General features: G+C 37.7%; 2 protein-coding genes across 2 annotated transcripts in view; both read right to left on the reverse strand.

The window, feature by feature from the left end:
* Positions 1-1,019: 1,019 nt before the first annotated feature.
* On the reverse strand, positions 1,020-14,080 carry galnt17 (polypeptide N-acetylgalactosaminyltransferase 17). The gene is made up of 11 exons (XM_041236641.1): positions 13,843-14,080; positions 13,327-13,510; positions 12,179-12,345; positions 11,564-11,738; positions 11,075-11,272; positions 8,946-9,063; positions 4,666-4,851; positions 4,050-4,187; positions 3,545-3,640; positions 1,798-1,965; positions 1,020-1,673 (listed from the first exon to the last, which is right to left on the reverse strand). Exons 1-11 carry the CDS (start codon positions 14,078-14,080, stop codon positions 1,473-1,475), a joined length of 1,869 nt encoding a protein of 622 aa, XP_041092575.1. The 3' UTR covers positions 1,020-1,472.
* A 2,349-nt stretch (positions 14,081-16,429) lies between these two features.
* LOC121305066 (polypeptide N-acetylgalactosaminyltransferase 17-like) overlaps positions 16,430-25,000 on the reverse strand; it is a 23,492-nt gene continuing 14,921 nt past the window's right edge. The window contains exons 6-9 of the mRNA XM_041236592.1: positions 24,872-25,000; positions 24,455-24,550; positions 18,927-19,094; positions 16,430-18,774 (exon numbers count right to left, since the gene is read on the reverse strand). Coding sequence (XP_041092526.1) covers positions 18,634-18,774; positions 18,927-19,094; positions 24,455-24,550; positions 24,872-25,000 — 534 coding nt within the window. The 3' untranslated portion in view covers positions 16,430-18,633. The remainder of the gene's footprint in view (positions 18,775-18,926; positions 19,095-24,454; positions 24,551-24,871) is intronic.

The following is a 25,000-nucleotide window of genomic DNA, read 5'->3' on the forward strand; positions in this document are numbered from 1 at the left end:
GCATGTCCAACAGGCATCAGAGTTACTGTTTTCACAATGTCAAAATACCAGTCTGTACAGTACAGCATGACCTCTCCATGATGCTTTTGAGTTTTAATAACAGCAATTACTATGCTGTTGCTGAAAATGTTGATAGAACTGTATAAACTTGTCCAACAGGTATCTACCCCGGCTTTGCCAGAGGAAACAGATTAACAGAAAACTAAGCAGTCTGACTAAAAACTTCAACAGCATGGTGGTTGAATGAGAAACTAATGTATACACATATGTACATAGTCAATATATATATATATAAATATATATATATATATATAAATATACACACATATATATTCACACACACACACATATATATATAAAATATTTGGCATGCAGTTTATTAAATATGTAGGTAATAGAGCTGAAAATCGACTTTTAATATAAGAGTTTATCTATATATATCTATATATATATATTATTATATATATATAATATATATAATATATATATATATATATATATATTATATATATTCTTTATATAATAAGTACTTTAACGGTCGTAAATTGTAAATATTACACTCTGTATAAAAATTGCCAGCATTTATGAAATAAAAAGTAATGTTTTTTTTTTCAGTAATGTGTGTCAGTTAGCTATCTTTTTTGTATGGCTGGTTTTGAATTTCTTGCTTTTGCACCACTGCATGTTTTGACTGCTATGCAATAGGAGTCTTGTTTCCATCCCTGCATCTTGACTGTTCAGATCTATAAATGTCAGCTTGTCTGTCTCTCTTTACACACTACACCTCACAAAGTTAATCACACAAACAGACTGTTAATGCTATGTTGTTAGCGTGACACTTTAGTGGAATATAGGACACAGTGTTCCGTGTGCAAAATAAAAACCCAACAATTTGGTAGCACAAGCCATGTATTTTTGACATGTATCCCCCAAGAGACCAAATGACACAATCCTGTTTTCTGGTTTACAAAAAAAAAAAAAAAAAAAAAAAATAACTATCATATAATCCGAGGGTGGAATTGTTAGCTTCAAGTATAAAGATGACATTTTGTTGCCGTTTTTCAAGTCACACATTAATCAAAGTACAATTGCCTTCACATCCCAGTCCATAAACACAACCTATAAAAGTATCCCTACATATAAAATGCCCACTTTCTGATTCTGCGTTTTATACTTTGCATAAATATTACTCTTAAATTCTTCCAATTACAAGAAAAAATGAACCCAAAAAAACACAGTCTGGTGTCCCCGTGCTCACACGTATTACCAGGGGGTCAATTCCTGTTTTAAATCAATTCCCCATTCTTTTGAAGGAATTTGGAATTGATATTTTAGAGACATAGTAATTGTTGTCATTGTTCAACTGCTTTCATGTGAAGCCAATTTAATTGACTAATAGTGACTTCAATTGAAGTGATTTCTAACCACTGTGAAAAGCCATTTTAACAGAATACTGCTAATTGCAATTTTGATCAGCGAATGTTGGAATTGATTAAAATGGAGTTGGAATTGGAATTGGGAACTGATACCGATGTTGTCGAGAAACTATTGCCTTGTTTGATGTTCCACTTTTGACCTGTGCAGTTCTGCAGAAGAAGCTCAAAATCAAATCCGCCTTTCGAGGGAATTACCTCCAAACATCGCCCAGTGTCCACATTAACAATCGAATCATTCTGAAAAAAACAAAAAAAAACAAAACAAGAGTATCCTATTAGGTTTGCAGTCAATCACTTTTTAATGTTTACCTTTACTCTTAACCTCCCTTGTTGACCTTTTGAGATGGCAACTGTCACTCACCTGGGAAAAATGCCAGGACTTCTGGCGGACATTGGCGATCTCCTCACAATTCAGATGCTGTGGGAAACTGCTGTTGTTATCATCGACAAGGCATCGTGTCTCTTCAGACAGTTTTGTACTTCCCAATGAGCCCAGGTACAGGAATCCTTCTTTTGTGTATCTTGCAAGCTGAAATAGACAATACCCTGTGCAGTTAATACAGCAATACTTCAAAGTGAACGACAAACTCTGTATGGTGGATATGTAGGCTGGTAAGATTCTTTTCAGGTGCGGTTTAAAATGAGCTATTATTCTAAGTTTCTTCTACGGATTCCTGCAGTGTGGTTTGCTAAGTTTCTAATCCTTACAAGTACAATTCAGGTTCAGTGCTTGGCTAGGGTCTGAAATGGTCTGATGTGCTGGTTGTGTTTTCCCAGGTCAGAGGCGATCTGAGCCTGGCGTTGCGTCTGTTAGATGAGAGGGGACATTAGTACAGAATGCAAGTCTTTTAATGTGTTTCAGAGCCGGTATTGATCAGCACATTTAAAAAACAAATCAAATGCATTGCCCTTTAGCTTTAGTACATGCTATTTACAACATTTCAAATGCATCATTTTGTAAATCATCCTTTGTTTTGACGAATGGGAGCTGGGTGCGGGCCATGCTGTGATGAAATTATTCCTATTGTATTATTGCAGAGAAGCATTTGTTATAATTGTCATGATAACAGGCTGAGAGATGCAGCAAGCTGTGTGATTGATAAGACAAATCTAAGATTCAGTTGACTACTGGGGGGGGGGAATAAACTGAATTTGGAGGCCCAGCTTTATTTTTAAAAAAGATTTAAGTGCTCATACAAATAATTTTCATTTAATCTTTCAAGATCATAATCTTGCAGTTGCACACGAACCCATGTGAGAGCTGAATTTAATATTTTTTATTTACTAAAGATTGTAATATTTTAGAGGGCAATCCTAACTGGACTTAATTACACATTTCATTAATTTTTGAGTCTTTAAAACAGAATCAGATGTGGAGCCATGCCTTCTCCTACACATTTAATCCTTTTTGCAAAAATGTACTTTGCAAAAATAATCTGTAGGTAGTTTGCTATGCTGCCAAAACATTTCTTTTCTCCATGAATATTAATACGGGATAAACAATGTTAACTGTTGAATCAGTCAAAATACTGATTCAACTCAGAGTTGTTTATGCCACTTAAAACATTTCTTCCTAATTGATACTTATTCCATAACGAGAGTCAATTGATTGTTAATTTGGTAATTTTGGGTTTTCGCTCCTATGTTATGCTTGGTTCAAACGATTTAAATATTTGTCTCTCACATTGCAGCAATGTTGTAATGAGTGCCTCAGAGTTTGAAATCCCAATTACACAGATCAAAGTGTCTGGAGTTGAAGTGAAGACGGCACTAAGGATGACGTTTTAAATGTTGAACATGAAAGTGGCATTAAAAAATGTAAATGCAAAAAACAAAAGAACGTGAACCGTGAACGGAGAGTAAAGTTACTGATCGTTTTGCCAAACCTAAAACCTTCTTGCAGAATGCTAGCACAAATGCCTAAATGGGTCTAGTACAGTAATTTAAGAATTACCACCTATCTAGAAAGATTGTGGCAAAGACCTTATTAGGCAAAGTGACCTTGTTCTGGGGACTAAGGTCTTATATGAGTGGATATATGTGGTTCATTGTTATTTTCCAAGCACCCTAAGATCCAGCTGGGTCTGTGATACAAGGAGTGTGCTTACCTGTGGATCCCCTCCGTGACAAGGGTAGAGAATAGCTGTGTGGTTCTCTTTCTCTCCCTGATCAATGCACAGGTGGCTGGCTTTACTATTGCGCAGCTGAAAAAAAAATTGCACAAAATGTATAACATTAAAATATTAATGTGCATGAAAATTTACACTAAACAGAGGTGCTGAATCATAAGGTCAGCATGACCTGGTGTGTAATTAACTATACTGTATTGTGCTGTATTTTGCTGTTTAACTAGAATTCATTAATGCAACATCTAGTATTCAATTCACATTGAGTGTTTCATATATAGGATGAACATGGGAAAGGCAATAATTACAGCTGTGAAAAGCATGGCGCAGACTGCACCCACTCACTGAAATGAGTCCATTAGAAATATGTATGGCAATATTTGGACAGGCTGAATAGACTGAAATGACAATGATCCAAGATGGAGTGGTTTGGGACGTGTATTCAAACAGCTGGGCTACAGTACATGCTGAACACAGTGTTACTTACTTCCCCATAGAAGAGGGTGGTGTTGTAGGTTCTCATCTCTGGGTACACATTGTCCAGGTACCACTGGAAACTTTTACAGTTCATGCTTTTTCTTAGAGCTACTCTCTGTGAGATATCGCCAATGTCGATGCCATGGTCCTGAAGCAGAAATAACAGGATTATAAAATCCATTACACTATGAATCAAAGTGTAATGCAGAACACATCTGTAAGGTATGGACATATGTGCATCATACTAAAATACCTTTACACAATGAAAAGGCCATACCTACAAATACGTACAGTATTAATCAGTAGCCACTCTAGTGCTTTCGTTCCTTTTTACCTTCAATTCTACCTTGTCCAGGTGCAACATGAATATTGGTCCCCTCTGCTTCTGGTTGTTCAAAATGAATGTCACAGAGACGTATAATAAAAGCTAACAAGGAAGGCACACCTACTGTGGTAAATCACACTAACCTTTAATATGCATGTGTGGTATTCGCACGTCACAACCTGGATAATGCTGACAATATCCTTACAAATCAGTCCATTTCAATTGCAGGTAAGCGTTTTTAAATGATGGTCTTATATGGGATAATAATTTACAATTGGCGTATCCATTTAACGGGGCTTACCTGCATTGGAATGTTCCATGCCATGTAAACATGAGATTTGTAGTCGTCCATCCAGACCTCGGCGACTCGCAGAGAGTTCCTCAGTGCAAAGTACCCGATGTTGTTGTGGTACGGCTTCTTCCTCCGCTCAATATGAGCAACTCGGGAGCAAGGAAGCACCTCCATGCTTCCGCCACACAGCCAGACCTGGAAAGATAAGAGAACGAAAACATGCTGGTACAGCAAAACTCCCTCTGCAAGTCACTATATTCGTATTTAGCTGATGACTACATCCACTGTACGAGACAACATTTTGAGTGGATCCATTTCATGATAGAGTGGTGTATACCCTAGCGACGGAAACATCACCTGGAAGTACACTCGACCCGTCCTTGTCATAGATGTTATGTGATAAGTGCGAAATTGTAAAAAAAAAAAAAAAAAAAAAAAAAGTCTGTTTATGCGAGTCTGACTTTAACCGAATTGACCTGTGGTGTTGTGCAGTGAAAGGGAGTGTTTGTCATTGCAGGATAATCCCAATTGAATCCCAGTGAAAGTGAACAGCAGGGAGAGATTCCCAATTATACACGGAACTGCTGTACGAGTTGTAATGGGGTAAATGGGGTAAATCACTGATGGGGTAAATTTTTCTGACATAAAAATTAGCGTAATGAAAGGGCGTCACAAAGGCAATTACAAGACAAAGAGAGAAGGTTAGACGCAGTAAACGAAAGCGTGTGATATCTGACGATACAGGTGCTGCAGCAGTACTATGGGAAGCTTTTCTGGTATTGATCCAGGCTTTTGTCGCTATGTTTTTTCATAATTTCTGTTAAACACCATTTAATCATTAGTTGTTACTTCCAGTAGTTTTTTTATGCTTTCAAAAGAAGGAAAGGAGATTAAAAAGCATTATTATTAATGGACACCTTAGGCTATATTAATAATAATAATAATGGCACCTTTCATAGTGGACCATCATCACAAAGCACTTTACAGAGGTAGGTTGTGAACTGAGCATTACATGCAGAGTCACTTACAATAGAATACTGATTTAACATCTCATCCGCAAGACAGAGCACAGGGAGGTTAAGTGACTTGCTCAGGGTCACACACAGCGAGTCAGTCAGTGACAGAGGTGGGATTTGACCCGGTGACCTTCTGGTTACAAGCCCTGGACAGTAACCACTGGACCACACAATAGAAATGTGTGTGTGCTAATTTGACTGCAATTGGCTTAATGTTATTATACTTAACATTTCCCTGGAAAAATCAAAAAATAGCAAAAATCCAATCAACAAAAGTAAAATAGATGTTATAGAGACTTCTTAAAAATGTGTCATATCACTGCCTATTCCTTGTAAAAAAAAAAAAAAAAAAAAAAAAAAAAAAAACAACTCCCTGTGCAGCTTCTATTAGCGCAGCACGTCTGACTAATTATATCTATGCACTCTTGAGTCACTGCCAATAAAGAAATCATGCTGCACTTTTCCCATGGTCACAATGCAAGCTGTGCAGCTTTCAAGAGCGTGTCATCCTGCTGCCGGATTTATTGATCTGATTGCACTGTCCGCTGAAGGAAAACCTTGAAGTTTGACCTTATAAATCAAACTGTAATTATCGCTTCACAGGTAGTTGGAGCTCATCATGTGGAGAGTTGAACATGGAAATATTAAAAAAGAAAAGGTATTAAAAAAATCAATGCAGGCATCAATTTCCTGTGTTAATGGAAAAAAAGCAGTAAACGAAGTGTTTTACAATCAGTCTAACCCATCATGTCTAATTGACATGCCCATAGAATTAATCGTACCCCCCCCCCAAAAAAACAATAGTAGTACTTGGAGTAAATAGACTTTTCCTAGTTGCTCAAGGAGATCCTTAGTGTCCTGCACATTATTAGTACACTGCTTAATTGTGTCTCCTAGAAGAAAAAATGTCATCTATGTAAGCAGCATTGGTGTAACCAAGGGAGCGTAAAACGGGCATTAGAGGTTAAAGATATGGGGGGCACTTATAAGCCCATTGGGCAAACTGGTAAATTGGTATTTAACCTCATTATGAACGAATCTCAGTTATGTTCTGTGTTCCAGGTACAGTATAATAGGCCTCCTTTAAATCAACAGATGTCATATTCACATTCAGAAGTGATTAACTGTGAACTTCAGTCGAAACTTTCCATCCTTTTTTGGAACCAAGAAAATGAAACAGCTTCCTCGTGTGACAGATGTGTCTTTTCAACAACCCCGTCATATAACAAGCGCTGAATTTCACTCTCCAAAAAACGTAATTCGTCCAAAGAGAAATTTGCATGAATTACAGGCTTGGATAAAGATAAATCTATTATCAAATTCTAAATGTAAATGAGACACTCTAATATTTGCGCATCTGAGGTCTCCAGTTATCAATAAAAAGTCTAAGGCTGCCAGCAACAAAAAAATATATTGCTTACCTGAGGCACTGCTATTTATTAGCATTTAAAACCATGTCGCGTTCTCCCCATGCTGAGCTGTTCATTCTTCATTGTGGCTTTTTTCTTTGGGACCAACCTTAAAAATTATGCCTTTAATCTTCTTTAGCGGGTCCCCTTTCCAGAGGGCAATTCTTCTACTGTCAAAATTTAATTTAACGCAGTTTCTGTCGAAATATTTGAAAAGGGGTTGTAAAATTCATTAAAAAAAAAATAAAAATCCTGACAAACTTTCAAACCGTCTGCAGTCGAGAGCCTGGCAACATCTCGTGTAACACCTGTGTCGGTGACGTCACAGAATGGCATTCGAAAGTTACTGGTAAAAATACAAACGTCGTCTTTTATTTGAGCGTGTTTAACAGCAGATCAATGCAATATGATGACATTAGAACTTCCCCGACTGCAGCTTAAAATTAAGCTTGCTCTTAATTCTGCCTCTGTCCTTTAAGAAATAAACTGTTGAGGTTTCCAGTTTGTTTTCTGTGAAGAAAGTACAACAACACACATTTTTCCTTAAGTAAATAATCCAGGTTCGATTATTCTTTTGAAGAAGAAAAAACACCCCCTCGTAAGGTCCTCAGCTACTTTTCAAACATTTTAAATTTTGTTTTCAGCTTTGCCTGCCAAGTCTTTTTTTTTAAATATTTAATCCAAAGAGTGAGGGCAAAGTGGGTGAATCTCTACAAATCCACACTCAAGGCTGGCTGGCATAAATCCAGACTGCCATTTCGCATTTGGTGGCACGCTGTGGAATTCATCTTGAGTTCTCCAGAGACCACTAATATGACTGCTTGTGCTCCAGGCAAGAGAGTCTCTGTAACTGCATATTTTCTTTTTTTTTATAAATATGGTAAATTGGATTATGTATTATCAGCTTCTTATTTCTACTACTGTGCGTCATACTAGAAATGTATTGTAATAGCCCTGAACAGAAAGTGATAATCCTATCACTGCAAGGTGATGAGACGCTCTGACCCAATCATATTAAAAAATAGCGCATAAGCGTTTTAAAACCTCAAGTCTGTGTGTCTGGGCCTACTTTGAAAGGGGCAAACGACCGCAAGTGCCGGCCGAGTTATATATATATATATATATATATATATATATATATAGTGGGCTGTAACCTGCCCATTATATTAATGTCTGTCACTATGGTAACGGGGCTCAGAACATCATCACCTGAGGCCTGTGCTGTTAGATCACCATTTCATTTGACCATTTCACCATTTCAGCCCATTTCATTTGCTTTGTTCCTGAATAAAACTCTTTTGATTGAAGCTACCTGAAGGAGACCGACTGGTTATTTTTAGGAAGCAATCGAACCTTACACGGTGTAAAGTCTTCAGAAAGTGATCTGCACTGAAGACTACTGTTTAAAGCCACTTCATTTCCTGCTGAAAACTTTTTAAAAGTAATTAAGAAAATGTATTTTTCTGATGTTCTGATGACAAAAACAAATGTGTTTGATATTTACCAAAATACACTGTTTGCTTCTTAAACACCCAACTAGAACATTGTAATTAATGTAATATAAAACACTTTTTTATTCATAAAAGCATTCTTGAAATAACTAATGATTACAGCTTTGTGAATGGAGCCCATGATGTGACGAATTTTCAGCCCAATTCTGTTTCTGAGTTCATGCTTCTGGGGTGAAGTAGTCATTTTGAAACAAACAGCAATATAACAACTGTGCAGCACTGAAGGAGTGACTTGGATTAAAATAATGTCTATTAGCATGTCACAGCCTGTCCAAATGAAAATAGTTCAGTTAAAATTGTTAATGTATTCTTAGCAGATCCATCAAGAGTTAGTAGAGACAACTGGGACCAACCCTGATTCCAAGTTCTATGTTCTCTGCACCATATACATCCATTCCCGGATCGAGTAAACCGATCTCTCCAAAGAACTTCCTGTTCACGACAAAGGAGCAACCGATCATCGCTGGAGTCCTACACAAACACAGAGACAGCAGGTAAACAGAACGTTGTTATTATTATCATCAGCATGTCTGTCTGCTGTTTCCTGGAATAACCAGATCAGATCAGTGTTGCACAACTCTTGCCCTCAATGCCCAGTCCAGGTCTTTAATCCAACCACCTTCTAAATGAGCTCACTGACCTGCTAAAGCCCAGTGACCTAATTTAGGATTGGACTGGAACATAAATTGAATGATAGGTGGCACATGGGCATAATGTAGCAAACTTTCCTCAGGAGGCCTGGGTTCATCACCACAAGTTAAACAAGGCTTTCATCTTCATTCTATCTCAAAGCCTATTACCCATTTGACAGTCACTGCTCAAGAGAGACAAAGGACTAAATGCCAAGGTGGGTCTTTTACTGCAGGTCAGCACTGTAGTGTATACGACTTACGTGCACTGTGCCCCCCCCCTCAAAAAAAAAAGCAATTATCTTGTGTCCTTTGAGAATATTACAAAGTATAAACTACCCCTGTTATGGTGAACAGATTATTCTAGTTGAAAACCTAATGCAGATAGATGCTTTCATACACAGCAAGCTATGGTGTGGAGGTTAGTAATACAATTTCTTTAAATTATTAGGACACATTTTTTACATATTTGAAATATAAATAGCACTAGTTAGTGTTACAGTGTACTTCGTTATTTAAAGGATTTGTTCCTCGTCATTAAGAACACCTAGAAATAGATTCAGTCCAGCACTGCATGCAAATCATTTTAAACTTTAATTTCACCCTATTTGATAGTTCATTAAAGTATTGGATTTCATATGTGAGAAGTCCCTTCCTTTTGTTTGTGAAATAACAATTGGAACCACAGGATATACAGCAGTGGGGTGCTCTGCAAAGCCTAATGCGAACCTGAATAGCTGTGCACTTGTGTACCTTCACTGCCCAGCACTGCTTATTGTAAAATCAATACCCGCTGTGTCTGCTTGTAAAGTGAGAAGAAAACAACTTACGGATCACAATGTCAGAAGCAATCTGCTTCCAATATTGTAGGCATGAGACCCCAAGCTGTTTCTTAAATATGTAACTGCTCCAGGAACTTCAAATGTACCGCAAGACTTTAGGTGATTTCTGAAATACTGCAAGGCTAAAGCTGACGGCCTCTTCGACTGACAGATTGCCGGTCAGAGATCAGCTCATTAAGAAACCTATCCGCTGGAATGCTCCACTATTTGCACAAGTCAGGCAAGCTTCTAATCAGCTGCTTCATTTCTAGTCTCATTCCTGAGTGGAGGGTTTCCAGTTCTTATGTGATTTGTTTACATGGATAAAGACAGTGGCAAATTAACTCAGTCAGCATGAAGAAACTCAAAACCAACAAGTGACACACAGAAGTAACAAAATTGGCAATTTTACAGCAGCCAGATTCCTTCCCCCAAAATAACATCTGCAATTGAAACGTCAAGATAGTGTGCAACAGGCAGGTTAAAGAGAAAGGCTTGTAACCAGGAGGTCCCCGGTTCAAATCCCGGCTCACTCACTTGGTGACCCTGAGCAAGTCACTTAACCTCCTTGTGCTCCGTCTTTCGGGTGAGACGTTGTTGTGAGTGACTCTGCAGCTGATGCATTGCTCACACACTCTAGTCTCTGTAAGCAGCCTTGGATAAAGGCGTCTGCTAAATAATAATAATAATAATAATAATAATAATAATAATAATAATACTGTATGCTCACATTTCATTCAAAGAATATGCTATTTAGAAACAGCCTATCCATTCCAAGGCCAACATAGTCATGGACAAAACATTTCACAAATCCTAATGCTACCATGACTTTGGGGTGTTTGATCTTATGCTTGGCTCAGAGCGGTTCTTAGCACTTTCAAGCCTGACCAAGCCTAAATTGCAGACAGAAAGAGCATAAAGAAAATGGAAAAAACACTGCAAAGTTTTCTGCTTTCAGGAACATTCAATATGAAAAATAAATAGTCATTTTAAATATCTGATATATTCTGGATGAAGCATTGTTGAACCAACCTGATTGGTGCAGAAGCATCCCCCGCGTCCCACCACTCCTTGGGGGGGCTGATGTACATGCACCACAGTTCCCAGTTGTAGCCGTGGCCAGAGTTTTCATACTGCACCAGCTCAAACGTGTCCTGTTGGATGTTATCGATGGAGGGAAGTATGATGCGTTTTCGATTCTCTTTAATTCTCAACAGAACTGGTTCAGCCCTATCAAGAAAATGGAAGAACAAAAGAGGACTGCACTTAAACATTCATAAAAGCAGAGTCACAGATTGTTCTTAATTTAACTAAAGGTTTAAAGGCTTTTATATTTTTAGAGTGAAAATGTGTGAAAAAAACTTCCCTCTCTTCACTCCATGTGAATGTATCTGATAAAAACAACACGAGACAAACCAAGTCTGGCCCTCGAATACATCTGTCTTTACCTGGTTTTAGCTTGCCTGAGGATCCTAACTGTTGGGACTGAACAGACTTTACCTATGATATTCCTTTACTTACCATGAAGGTGTAAACTCTACATGGGCATCAAAAAACCCTGTGACCTCCCCAGTGGCAGCCTTCCACCCTTCAATCCGGGCCCGGATCAGCCCTTCCCTTTTCTTGTTGCGGACAATTTTCACCAGGCCGGGGTAGCGCTTGTTGACGTATTCCTCTAGGGGTCCCTTCAGCTGGTCTGGAACACACAGTACATGCAGACTGATTTGCCATGGGACTGACTGACCTTACAGCAGCCTGTTGTTGCTAAACCAGAAAAGCTACTTTGGGAATCTGCAGAACATAATTATGTTATGTGGGATTATTGTACAACATGCATTGGTTTATTTATATTATTATCATAAAACAAATACAAACTTCCAGTAAACTTTTGTTCTCATGCACTTACTTTAAATGCTTATGCAAACTAAAATGGTACATTTCTTTAATGTAAGGATGAGGTTCACGTCAAAAGTTAGAAAAAAGGAAAACTAAGAAATAATTGTTCATTTAACTATGTATTAGGACATTTAAAAAGACGACACTCAAGATGATCATCTCCCTATCCTCCATTCTTTAGCACATCAGTTATGGCGTTTCCATACAGACACTTCAAGAATACCACGACTGCTCTCTCACCATCATCACTGTTGTCATCCACCAGAATGATCTCCTTCAGGAGGTGCGCTGGCGTGTGGTTGACTGCGGAGTGCACTGAGCGCAGAATCACAGACAGGGCTTCGTTTACAAAGATGAAGATCAGGGAGATCTGAGGGAGGTCCTTACGGTAGGTCAGCTCTTTGCACCTGGGGGTTACGACAACAACGGACAGGGTCAAGTGCAAGGCTGCATTATATTTACATATCGAAACTAATCCCCGTCAAGTTTTAGAACCGTTGTTATGCTACTGTATAGAAAAATATCACAGAGAGATTATTTGTTTGCGTCATTAAAGCACTGTTATGTTATTAGAAACATAGCTATTATTGCTATTAGAAATTAGCAACTCTACAGTAACTATCTAGCACACACATCACTGGTTCATTTCTATTAGATAAAAAGCTGCATCCCCCTGTTCAACTCACACAAGGCAAGCAGTATAAGTGAGGGCTGATAGTATGCGCTCAGTTGGCAGTTGCTTCTATATCCAAGACTGTGCAGCACATTGATGTTTCATATAGAACTGTGCATCTCATCTCTATACTGTAAACACCCTCGGGTGAAGTGCAAGCTGCACACCTATCTAACACACAACTGTTAGATGTGAAGGTGCTCACGGGTCAGGTTTCAAAAAGCATAATCGAATCTCTCTCTTAATGAGAGTCAAGGATGCAGATTTGAATACACTTTTGTACACACTTCCTCTAGTGCACAGCATTCCCATTCCTTCAGGCTATGTAGGTGACCCATTTCCTACCAGTCACTTTAGATCTGGGTACTTTGAAGAATAGCATCTTGTGATCTAATTACAGCACATGTTCATATTCAAAGCATCTGATAAATATAATTAGCAGAGATCTGCTAAACTACTCGTATAGTAATGGACTTTATGGGAGCTTTGTAATACTGAAATTACAATTGTAACAAAAACACCTTTGAAAACATCTTACTACAAAAAACAATTTGTCATCTAATGAAAATATACTATAATTAAAAATGATGTCACATGCAGGGGTATTATAATAGAGAATGACCTAATTTAGTACTGTTGCACATGCAGGGAACATTACTTGTAAGGCAATCTAACATCACAATAAAATGAGGCCCCAGTCAGATTCATCACCTACTTGCTTGGACGGAAGTCTGGAATGGATCTATCCAATGAAATCTTCTGGCTGAGATAAGCGTTGTACCCATACTTCTCTCCAAGGTCTTTGGCTTTAACCTGCTCATTGGGACTCAGGGTTGCAGACATTCCTCCTTTACCGCGCCCGCCATAACCTTCAATCAGCCCCAGATACTTGGAAAGACCTGATGGAAAGATTATGCTGAGCTACTGTAGGCAGTCGATAAATTGAGTCAAGAAATTTGACAATCAAGGCTTTAAAGAGAGTGTGACATTCATTTTTTTACAGGTTTGCAACCTCAAGAACTAGCTCGTTTGATGACTGTAAAAAAAAAAAAAAAATGGAATTAATTTGCTGTTATACAGGGAATATTAAAATATAAATAAGCAAACTAATTAAATACATAACCATAAACGTCTAAATGCATTAAAACAACCAGTTTATAAAAACTGATTTTTGCTGAAATTGAGCTGAGATAGAACAGAACAGTACAGAGTAAAAAGGAATCTCACTCACCATTGAGTTTCCTGTAGACCACCTCTTCCAGAAAGGAGAGCCTCTTCAGTACTGTTTCCTGACTGGCTCTAGAATCCTGGCTTGTGAGGATGGAATCCTTTCTGGTTTGCACCGATATCACTTGCTCTATGTTTTTTATGCTTCTTGACTTGTATTTGGTCCAAAAAATCATAAACCCAGTCACTACCATTAGGTTTAGTACCAGCAAACCTCTCCATCTTCTCAACAAGACAGCCATCAAAAAGTTGTCCTTTGGAGCTTTGAACCAAAGAGCAGCTGGAGTTAAACTAGAGGCCAACAGTATGGCTTAACGCACTAGGATACTAGTTTGACCTGTGTCACCTATATACTTAACTATCAACGAATTTCCTTTAGACCGAATCAACGTTGTCTGGTAGCAGGCTGGGCTATAAAGAAGAACCTATTTTGGCACAGCAGTTAGAACTTAGGGTTCAGTCTGCAGTTTTTGTTACAAACAAATACTTAAGCCCCATCTGACGATAATGAATGGCGTCATCTGGGCATCCTTTTATTAAAGCAACTCAAATAGGACCGTATACTATGCTGTTAATGCACGACGATATCTGTGCCAAACACACTTTACAGCAAACGTGTCATGAACAGGGCCCACCTTTGGCTAGATCAAAACTCATGACGTCGAAAATAAAGTCACGTGATGAGTAATCGTCTTCAGTTTGGTAGTCACGGAGCACAGCTTTTTCAGGCGAGGTAAACGTTATTTTGTGTGTGAACATAATAATAATACACATTTTAAACTCAAGTGTTTTTGTTTGAGAAGGCTTGATGTAGGAACGTGTTTCCATAAGTGCAAGTTGTTTATTTTTTCGTTTTTTATCGGCTTTTACGGTAAATTCAGGTTGAGGCGAGACTCACGTGTTGTAAAGTGAATTTCGTTTAGAAATTATTCCACACCGTAATACAACGTAGTCTTACCGGAGTTAAAAAAACGAATATTGAGTTTTTGAATAACAAGGTTGTCGATTTTTTTTTTCTGACCGCAGTTGTCTTTATATAACATATTGGCCAGTTCTCATATTTCATGTGCAAATGTTAATTAATCAGAAATGGCTTCAATGGTCGGATATGCTGTGGAAGCCTGTAGTTAGTACCACAGCTCTGGTACAGTCATCACCCGGACTCATTTTGCTTCATAGAGTCGAATGAAACCTGCCGAATAATGTTTATGTTAACATATTGAATTACTCTTTGTAGTTTTCCATATAACTCAAAAATGACAGAAATTGAAAAATGTTACATTTTGAAATCTAACGTGAAATACTGCTGCGCTACTATTATGGCTTCCGTTACGTTTTTGCGATATAATTCTGTAGTTTCTTTCATTACATGCTATTAAATAAACTGCCTAAATTATTGGGGGTGGGGGTTGAATTATGTCTCAATCCTATATTTACCACGAGTAAGATTGCCTGTTCACTGGGGCTAATAAAGCACAGGTTAAGTCCAGGAGTGGTTTGAAGCTGCTGTGCAACAGGAGTCCTGTTTCCATCCCTGCGTCTAAATGGTTCAGATCTGTAAATGTCAGTTTGTCTCAGGCCGTCTGTGTTCACATGCTATACCTCGCAAAGTAAATCAGAGGTCACTGTAAGACAGTGATGTACAAGGATTGTGGCAAATCTTTGACCTCCAATAGCAATGAAGAAAAACTTGTATACAGTTTCAGAGTTGGCTTCAGTCAGGATAACCCTTTCAAATGACTTTATACATTGCAATTGTAATGCAACTTGCATTAAATGTCTGCTAGCAATGATAATATGTTTTTAGGTGAAATCCCAGTCCAGACATTCAGTTGACATCATTGACAGTACTGCTGGGAAGGTTTCATTTTGAGTTGCCTCTAGGCACATCAACTGTTTTGTGAATAAATGAAAAAAAAACAAAAAACAAACAGAATAATGTCAACCTGCCTTAACAGATCAACCTCAGGAGCTGTGGTGACACTGGATACTGTAAGGTAAGCAGAAGCTTTAAGCTATTGTTCAGGACAAGGGACACTTTCAGTTTAAATTAAATCTACATAGCAGACTTTTTATTACATGAAAGTAAATTAATCACATTTGGGATGCCACTGTACTAGTCGGACAGATTGTTGCATATACTGTATCTAAAGGTGTGGTTATAATATATTTAGTACGTAAGGGTCAGTGTGGTGAAATGGGGAAATCAGTGTCCAATTCTTGGTCTTTTTAAATAAGTGTACCATACATTTTGAAATTAGCAAAACATTTGACAGAGTGTAAAATTAAGCCTTGTACCTTTTTGTTATGTGTATGTGAGATGTTGCATGTGGGATGTGATGGGTTGCTGTAGAGAGAAGGAAATGTACTCACTGCTCAATATATTGAAATTGTACTAGCACGGCAGAAGGGAGACGTTTCTGTAGCTCACCTGGTAACAGAGGGGTGTGTGTTCCAATCCCTCCAGTTAACCCTCCTTATAATGAAACATGTTTGATGTAATGGATAATCTTTAACTCACAGTGGCATATGCCACACCGTGAATGACAAACAATAACGTGTTATTTTAAATGAAGATACTTAAAATGAAACCTGTTTCCAACACCATTTATTTATTATAAGACAGACTAACAGACCTGAAACCTATTAAACATTTTTTTTACAGTATGCGTTTCCAACATGAATGCATTAGAATTCAAACCCTGACCAGAGGACACATTCTGTTTCCTTATTTAAACATCACTTTGTAGTTTAGATTGGCAATCAAATCAGAAACGACTCCAGAATATAACAGCCTTTGCCTTTGATATTAGGGACCGGTAACATTTCATGCTTCCTTCAACTCACAAATCAATGGCGACCAGTGCTGGTTAAAATAGCACTGTGCTTAACAGGGCAGGAGTCTTGTGCAGTTATTGCAGATCTGTATTTAAATCCTTCATTCTTCATTGTTGGACAGTCAGACAGCATCAAAATTAATTGATTCAAGTGTTCAAAAACAGAATGTTAAGGCCTGGCTACACTGTTAAGGCAACAAGGGTGCGACAGATGCTGCTGGCTTGTGTGACCACCCCGGCGACATGTCTCCCACTTAGGACGATGTTCTATTTTTCAGGCAACACACAGGCATCGTTTTCAATACCAGCCAATCAAGTTTCAAAGTAGTGTCACATGACGATAAGGCTAGACCATAACGTCAGACAGACAGTGTATATGATACATTCTGATTGCTGCATTATAGATATGCAATACAGTGTGTATGTGGATAAGTGAATGTTAATGTCCACGATTACAATAACATATTTAAGTTATGGATACAATGCTACAATAATAAAATACATGTATATTGTATTTTTAAAAATATGTTTTTATTTTAAATTAATTTGGCGTGTGTGCAGTATGCCTGTCATTCCTACATTAAGCTGAAATCATAACATCTTTCATTTTAACAGTAAGCAAAGTGAAGTTTTTTAAAAAATCTCAGGTCTTGCTCTCAGGCCTAGAATTAAAAGTACAGCATTGAAAACATGTTTAGGATAATGAATACTGATATATTTATTATGTTTGGCATATTAAATATGTAGACTAAATAATTCTACTAATGTACAACTTTTATTTAATTAAGAAGAAACTACAGGTTTGTTAAAGTAAGTACATTTTTCATAGTCTTTTTCATAGCGTGCATTATGATTGGGTTGTATTACGTTGTAGTCTGTGTGTTGCCAACTTGTCAACTGCAGATTTGTCTCCCGTGTGACCACAGCAAACTGCAAGGCAACACGCAGGCAGCAGATGTGTTCCTCTTGTTGCCCATGTGAACAGGCCTTTAGAGTGCCACAACTTAGGGGAATGTAGGACACAGAAAATGAACTTTATTTTCCATGTCCCGTATGCAAAATAAAACCCAACAGTTTGTTAGTATATGTGATGTATTTCTGACTACAGTCTTTTTTTTTTTCTCTCACACTGTCGGATCTGTAGCATAACTGTGCAACCAGGAGATCAAACAGCACATTACTGTTTTCAGGTTTACAACTAACAAAAAAAAAAAAAAAAAAAACATAATTATCATATAATCCGAGGGTGGAACTGTTAGCTTCAAGAATAAAGGGGGCATTTCATTGTCATTTTTCAAGTCTTTTTTTTTTTTTATCCTACTTGATAAACATTTACAGCTTCATATTCCATATATGCATACGTATTAATCAAAGTGCAATTGCCTATACATCCCAGTTCATAAACACAGTGAATACAGTATCCCTACATATAAAATGCCCACTTCCTGATTCTGCATTCATACTTAAATACTCCCAATTACTCCTATAAAGTCTGCCAATTAGAAAAAACAAAACAAAACAAACAGAAAAAATAAAAACAGTCGGACGTCCCCATGCTCTGACATATTTCCATGGTCGGGGTCAATTCCTGTTTTTCAATTCCAATTCCTTTTTAAAATCAATTCCCCATTCCTTTGAAGGAATGGGGAATTGATATTTTAGAGACATAGTAATTGTTGTCTTTGTTCAACTGCTTTCAAGTGAAGCCAATTTAAGTGACTAACAGTGACTTTAATGTAAGTTGTTTGTTGCCACTGTGAGTAGCTAGTTTTAACAGAATACTGCTGATTGCAATTTTGATCAATGTGTTGGTATTGATTAAATGGGAACTGGAATTGAGAATTGATTTTAAATAGAAATTGGAAATGGAATTGGATTGAAAGACAGGAACTGACCACAGCCCTGCATATTACAAAAATAAAATCAAGCTAATATGGGATACGGATGTTGTCGAGAAACTATTGCCCTTGTTTGATGCTGTGTTTAATGTTCCACTTTTGACCTGTGCAGCTCTGCAGTAGAAGCTCAAAACCAAATCCGTCTTTCTTAGGAATTACCTCCAAACATCGCCCAGTGTCCACATTAACAATCGAATCACTCTGGGGGGGGTGGGGGGTGGGAGAGGGGAGACGGGAGACGGGAGACAACAACACAAGAATATCCTGTTAGGTTTGCAGTCAATCACTTTTTAAGGTTTACATTTACTCTTAACCTTACTTGTTGACCTTTTGAGATGGCAACTGTCACTCACCTGGGAAAAATGCCAGCTCTTCTGGCGGACATTGGTGATCTTCTCACAATTTAGAAGCTGCGGGAACCTGCTGTGCTTATCATCGACAAGGCATCGTGTATCTTCAGACAGTTTTGTACTTCCCAATGAGCCCAGGTACAGGAATCCTTCTTTTGTGTATCTTGCAAGCTGAAATAGACAAAACCCTGTGCACTTAATACAGCAGTACTTCAAAGTGAACGACAAACTCTGTATGGTGGATATGCAGGCTTGTAAGATTATTTTCAGGTTAAAAAATAAGTCTAAAACAGGTGTTTTTTAAACAAGCTTATTCTATGTTTTTACTACTGATTCTTTCCACAGTAGGGCACTGCAGTGTAGTTTGCGAAGTTTTCAAACCTTACAGGTAGAATTCATCCTCAGTACTTAGACAGGGTCTGTAACGGGCTGATGTGCTAGATGTGTTTTCCCAGGTCCTGCTGTACACACACCCCAAGGTGGCCCGGAGATAAAGGCAATGTGAGGGGATATTGGTACAGAATGCAAGTCTTTTAATGTGTTTCAGAACCGGTATTGCTCTGCTCCATTTTTTTAAATTGCCCTTTAGTTTTAGTGCATGCTATTTACAGCACATTTAAAACGCATCACGCCTCCTTCTTTTGACGAATGGGAGCCAAATGGGGGCAATACTGTGATGAAATGATGCCTATTGTATTACTGGAGAGAAGCATTTGTAACAACTGTCATCATAATAGGCAGATAGATACTGCAAGCTGTGTGATTAATAAGACAAGTCTAAGATTTCTTCTACACCGGGTTTAATAAAACTGACGGCTAATAGGCAGGATCGTGAAACTGAAGTAGCTTTTAATTAATTAATTTACATAAACAAATGTGCTTGCTACTTATGATGATCACAAGCTGTCAGTTTGCATCTTGTTTTATATTCTGTGTAACTTTTTAAATTTCTTTTTCAGTTCTGCATAGATTATAGTAATGAAGCCACATTTAGCTAAAAAAAAAGATCAAGACGTATCTAAATACATTACTTCGGTGTAAATAGTAGACTTTTTTTTTTTGGGGGGGGGGGGGGGGGGGGGGGGGGGGGGGAATATAAAACTGAATGTTATAAAACTTTCAACTTCTAATCTGTTAACCAGCTGAATAACAAAGTTTGTTTTTGTTTCTCAATTACAAAACTTCTCATAAGAATTTCTTTATTCATTCATTCAAGGATGAGCAGGGAGTAATTTTTAGACGTGGGTATGAAATTAAAATAACATTTGAAGTTATTTTACCAGTAACATTTGTTAATTATCCTTTCATAACGAGCTAATGACCTGTTTATACTGAAAAATAGATACTATATATATATATATATATATATATATATATATATATATATATATATATATATATATAAATATAAAAAGTTTTTGAGTAGTTATCTTTCTAAGACTTTGTGACAGAGAATGAATGAATCTTGGTTATAAACCTCCCTCCCAACCTGTGGGGGCGCTGTGTAAAGGGAACAGAGTGCCCTGGATTGGATGGCCTGACAATTAATTCACAGGGTTAGGTGGAAGTTGGAGATCTAGAAAGGGGGTGGAGCTACGGTACACAAAGTCATCACCCCAGAAGGGAAGCGATGTGGCAACCTTGGATTGGAGGAGAAACGGTTGCACTCACTAACCAAGGGGGCGTGACGGACAGTATATTAAGGGACGTAGCAAGGTGATCTGTTCCTTTTGTTTACGGTTAATTGTGTACACAGATAAATTGTATTACACCACAAGCACTATAGCACTCACTTCTTGTGAGCGTGTGTGTGTTTGTGTCTGTTCTACTCTGTTTATTACTTATAAACTGTGTCTTATTATTTTGGGACTGCAACCCATTGTTTTGGAACAGTGCAATACACATTGCTTTGTATTGCCAGACCAGACCAGGATTATAAAAACAAAACCTGTTTGGATCGTGAACTTTGTCTGTCTTCTGTTTCATAATCACATCACCACTACACCTGCGCACTGCAGACCACTTTGCCACAGACTTGTATACAGGTCTGCAGTATTGAAAGCATTAAGGAAGTTCATCATCATTGCAAGTCTATTTTTGTTTCTGCCATTCAGGCACAAAGCAGATTCAGCTTCATCGACCGTTCATTAGCCCTATTAGCAGACTTAGCTGTAGTTATTGGAAACATATCGCTGCGTACGAAAAACCAGGATTAGCTTGTCTGCCATCTGGTTTTCAAGTGCTTAATACACTCGCTCTTAATAGAATGGTCACAGATTTAGAAAATACACAATACAGCACAAGGCTTTTTAGACTTTTTTGAATAAGGCTTCTTAGACTTCTTTCGCCTTGACCTTGAGTGGGTGAAAATCTGCTCGTGTGTAGCGCTCTGTGCTACATTTAATAAATATCTAGTTTAAAAAGAATAAGTATTGTGACATAATTTCCATCTGATACAAAGACATTTCAGATGTCTGTGTCACATCTGTATCAGGGCCTACAGCTTTACATACATATGAAACATACCGACAATAAAAAGGCGACTTTTACTTTGATTCCCTCATTAGCCCAAGCCTGCCGCTTACAATGAAATGCCTTTGATTACTTCTTTCGGCAAGCTCTTTCTCAGCAGCAAAGAGTCATCAAGTTAATTAAATTGTTAGTCAGCCATGGAACGAAAACCGTGCGTCCCCAGGGACACTGCCAAGAACGTAGACCTGCTCATGCTGCTGTGTATGAGTGTGCAGTGCACAGCACCTTCAGAAAGCATCATGTAGTTACAGTTATCCATGATCCTGGTAAAACAGATTTTTGGCACAAACAGCGTTGCACATACAGAAGGTCGCACAGTACCTGAAAGGTTAAAAATACCTCTTGTAGCCAAATGCAAACCGAAACCAAAAAGCAAGGCAGTTATCAAGCAACATGATCAGCGCATAAGGGCCTCCATTTTTTTAATCATGACTCGATCCCTATCTATCTATATAAAAATACACATTAATGAACAAGTAAAGCTATGATGCTGAAAGAGAACATCACATACTAGAAAATGAATTTGTTAATATTTATAAATACAATTAAACTGGTGAACTGCTTAGTCCGAAAAACAGCATCCTATAAAGAAACCTCTGCCAAGAGGCAATTTATGAATGTAAAGGAGCTGGACCAGCAAAAGTAATGTCTAGTGTACAATATGTTAAAGTGACAGGATAGGAAATAATAGCACATGTTCACCTGACAACAAGGAAATGTAATGAGATATGTAGCTATATGAGGCACAACAACAGGAAAGTGTGTTTGATTAATATAACTGAATCAATATCATGTTTCATTGTGTCCAGTATGCTGGGCATTGAAATGGGGGGCCCATCTTGAATTATTTATTTTTTAAAGGTTTTTAATTGTTCTTAATCCTTTTTGGAAAATGTATTCTTAACAATAATAATAATACAAAAATAATAATCTGTCACTAGTATGTTATGCTGCAAAAACATTTTTCTCTTCTATCCATAAATATTCATTATGGAGTTGCTTACATTAAGTTTATACATTTAATCACAGCAGAAATCTCTCAAGGAATATTATTGAACTCTTAATTACACAGTTACATGTTATCTAGTCTTCAATATTACTGGCTAATTCTGGGGGGGGGTGGTGGGTTACGCATCATACACATGGGAGGGGTCATACGCAAAAAAACAAACACTCATTATCATAGACGCATCCCCCCAATTCAACACCCCATTACCATCGTGACAGTAAAAGTAGACATAGTGAAGCGTTCTCACATTCTCATAAGTTAGTGATCAGCAGATGTCTCAGCCGGACGAAGAGCATAGCATGTGATTTTCACTAACTCTACTGTGCAGAATTTTTTTTTTCTATGGGTAAATATTGGGACTTTCTTCCTATGCATCGGGTCGTGGGACATTTGCTAGGAAGTCGGGACTGTCCCGACCGTATAGGGACTGTTGGCTGTAGATACTATTTTTGTCAGCACAGCGATTGCCAAAACATTGGTAAATTACCAACTAACTTGGGAAAATGTGTTATATATAAAAAGCCTTTGAGTTTGACCTGCAGTTTATCAAACTGGAACATACTTTTTGTTCCAATTCTGTAACATCTTTATATTAATAGTTATTTATTAAACAGCTGCCATAAAACATCAAAACCACTGTCATAAAAAAAAGCTTAACATTTGAACCTGTAAATTGCATTGATAAATTGATTGTTTTAAAAAATGATCAGGATGTGATAACAGAAATTAGATAATGACATAGAAAGTGATTGTAACCTATGAGAAAAACACACTGTTTAAGAAAGCGGCCCTACTGTGTATGAAGTTGCTGTTCAAGCTGCAGCAATCTACAAGTTTCCCCACCTTTGGTACTCCTGTAGCAACCACACTGTTCACATATCAATTCCAAAGTACAGGTGGCTGGCAATTAAAATCCTGCTCTACCTGCACCACTCCCAAATAGCCACAGTTACCTGCAATTTCCATGACTATAAAATGGAATAAATTCAATGTCAAGTGTTTTCATTTTTAAATGAAGTCCTTACTTTGCCTTAAACGCAAAGTCCAAACGAACAAACAAAACCAGGTGTGTAGATCTCCAAATGCATGAAGTAATTAAAAGTCCAAAATGATCCGCACACTGCTATTTTGAAGAGTGGTGACAAAAAACCACTATAAAATCAAAGTTATGCGAACAAACTGTCTTATTTATAGAACAGGCCAAAAAGTTGATAAAGTGCAAAAAGTGCTCCTTGCACTGCGGCTCATTTTGGACTTTTAATTATTTCAGTGCTTTGACAAAAAAATGTTTTTAATATCTTCCAAAAAGCTAAACTTTAAATCCGTCTGTTTTGTTAGTTTGATTACTTCTGCTGTCCTTGCTCTTTGAATGTGCTATTTTGAATATATGTTGTTTTATTGGATTTCTATGTAGCTTGTGTTTTTGTAATGTTTTTGACAGAACCCCGAAAAAAAAAAAAAAGGATTAAGTATGCAATTTTAAAGTTCATCAGACTACAAAAGGCTTGTGTGATCTTTTAAAAGGACAAGGGACTTAGGAAAATTAGAGGACTTTCTCCTGCCACAAACACATGCATATTCGGTCGTTGCTTTTGAAAACATTGCAGTAGGTTAGTGATAATATACAGGTAGTCAAAAGGCCAAGGTCTTTGAACTTTGAGTCTTTGAAAAGTTTGTGTAATGTTGTGTTTGTGTAGCAGGGTTTCTGGCAGGCAGTGAAGGCGACCTAATACACAGAGATACTCAGTAGTACATCACATACTCAGTTTCAAAAGGTACAATTTTTTTAGTTTCCAACCCTGCTAAATGGGTCTAGTAATTTTAAGAATTACCATATATCTAGAAAGACTGTGACAGGGGCAAAAATAGGGAGCCAAAGTGACCTTGTTCTGGGGACTAAGGCCTTATATGAGTGGATATATGTGGTTCATTGTTATTTTCCAAGCCCCCTAAGATCCAGCTGGGCCTGTTATACAAGGTGTGTGCTTACCTGCGGAGCCCATCCGTGACAAGGGTAGAGAATAGCTGTGTGGTTCTCTTTCTCTCCCTGATCAATGCACAGGTTGCTGGCTTTATTATTGCGCAGCTGAAAAAAAATATACCCATTATAGACTGGCATGAAATAGATACATTAAAATAATAATTTTAATGCATTAATACAACATATAGTATTCAATTCAAATTGAGTGTTTCATATATAGGATGAACATGGGGAAGGCAATAATTACAGCTGTGAAAAGCATGGCGCAGACTGCACCCACTCACTGAAATGAGTCCATTAGAAATATGTATGGCAATATTTGGACAGGCTGAATAGACTGAAATGACAGTGATCCAAGATGGAGTGGTTTGGGACGTGTATTCAAGCAGCTGGGCTACAGTACATGCTGAACACAGCGTTACTTACTTCCCCATAGAAGAGGGTGTTGTTGTAGGTTCTCATCTCTGGGTACACGTTGTCCAGGTACCACTGGAAACTTTTACAGTTCATGCTTTTTCTTAGAGCTACTCTCTGTGAGATATCTCCAATGTCGAT

Source organism: Polyodon spathula, chromosome 41 (genome assembly GCF_017654505.1).
Source record: "Polyodon spathula isolate WHYD16114869_AA chromosome 41, ASM1765450v1, whole genome shotgun sequence".
NCBI lineage: Eukaryota > Metazoa > Chordata > Actinopteri > Acipenseriformes > Polyodontidae > Polyodon > Polyodon spathula.

Coding starts and splice junctions, on each gene's coding strand:
- galnt17 (XM_041236641.1), bottom strand. CDS start 14,080: ATGGCTGTCTTGTTGAGAAGATGGAGAGGTTTGCTGGTACTAAACCTA. Junction 9,064..11,074: donor GATGCTTCTGCACCAATCAG/GTTGGTTCAACA, acceptor GTGTTTGTGTAG/GACTCCAGCGATGATCGGTT. Junction 4,852..8,945: donor ACATAGAACTTGGAATCAGG/GTTGGTCCCAGT, acceptor TTATCTTTCCAG/GTCTGGCTGTGTGGCGGAAG.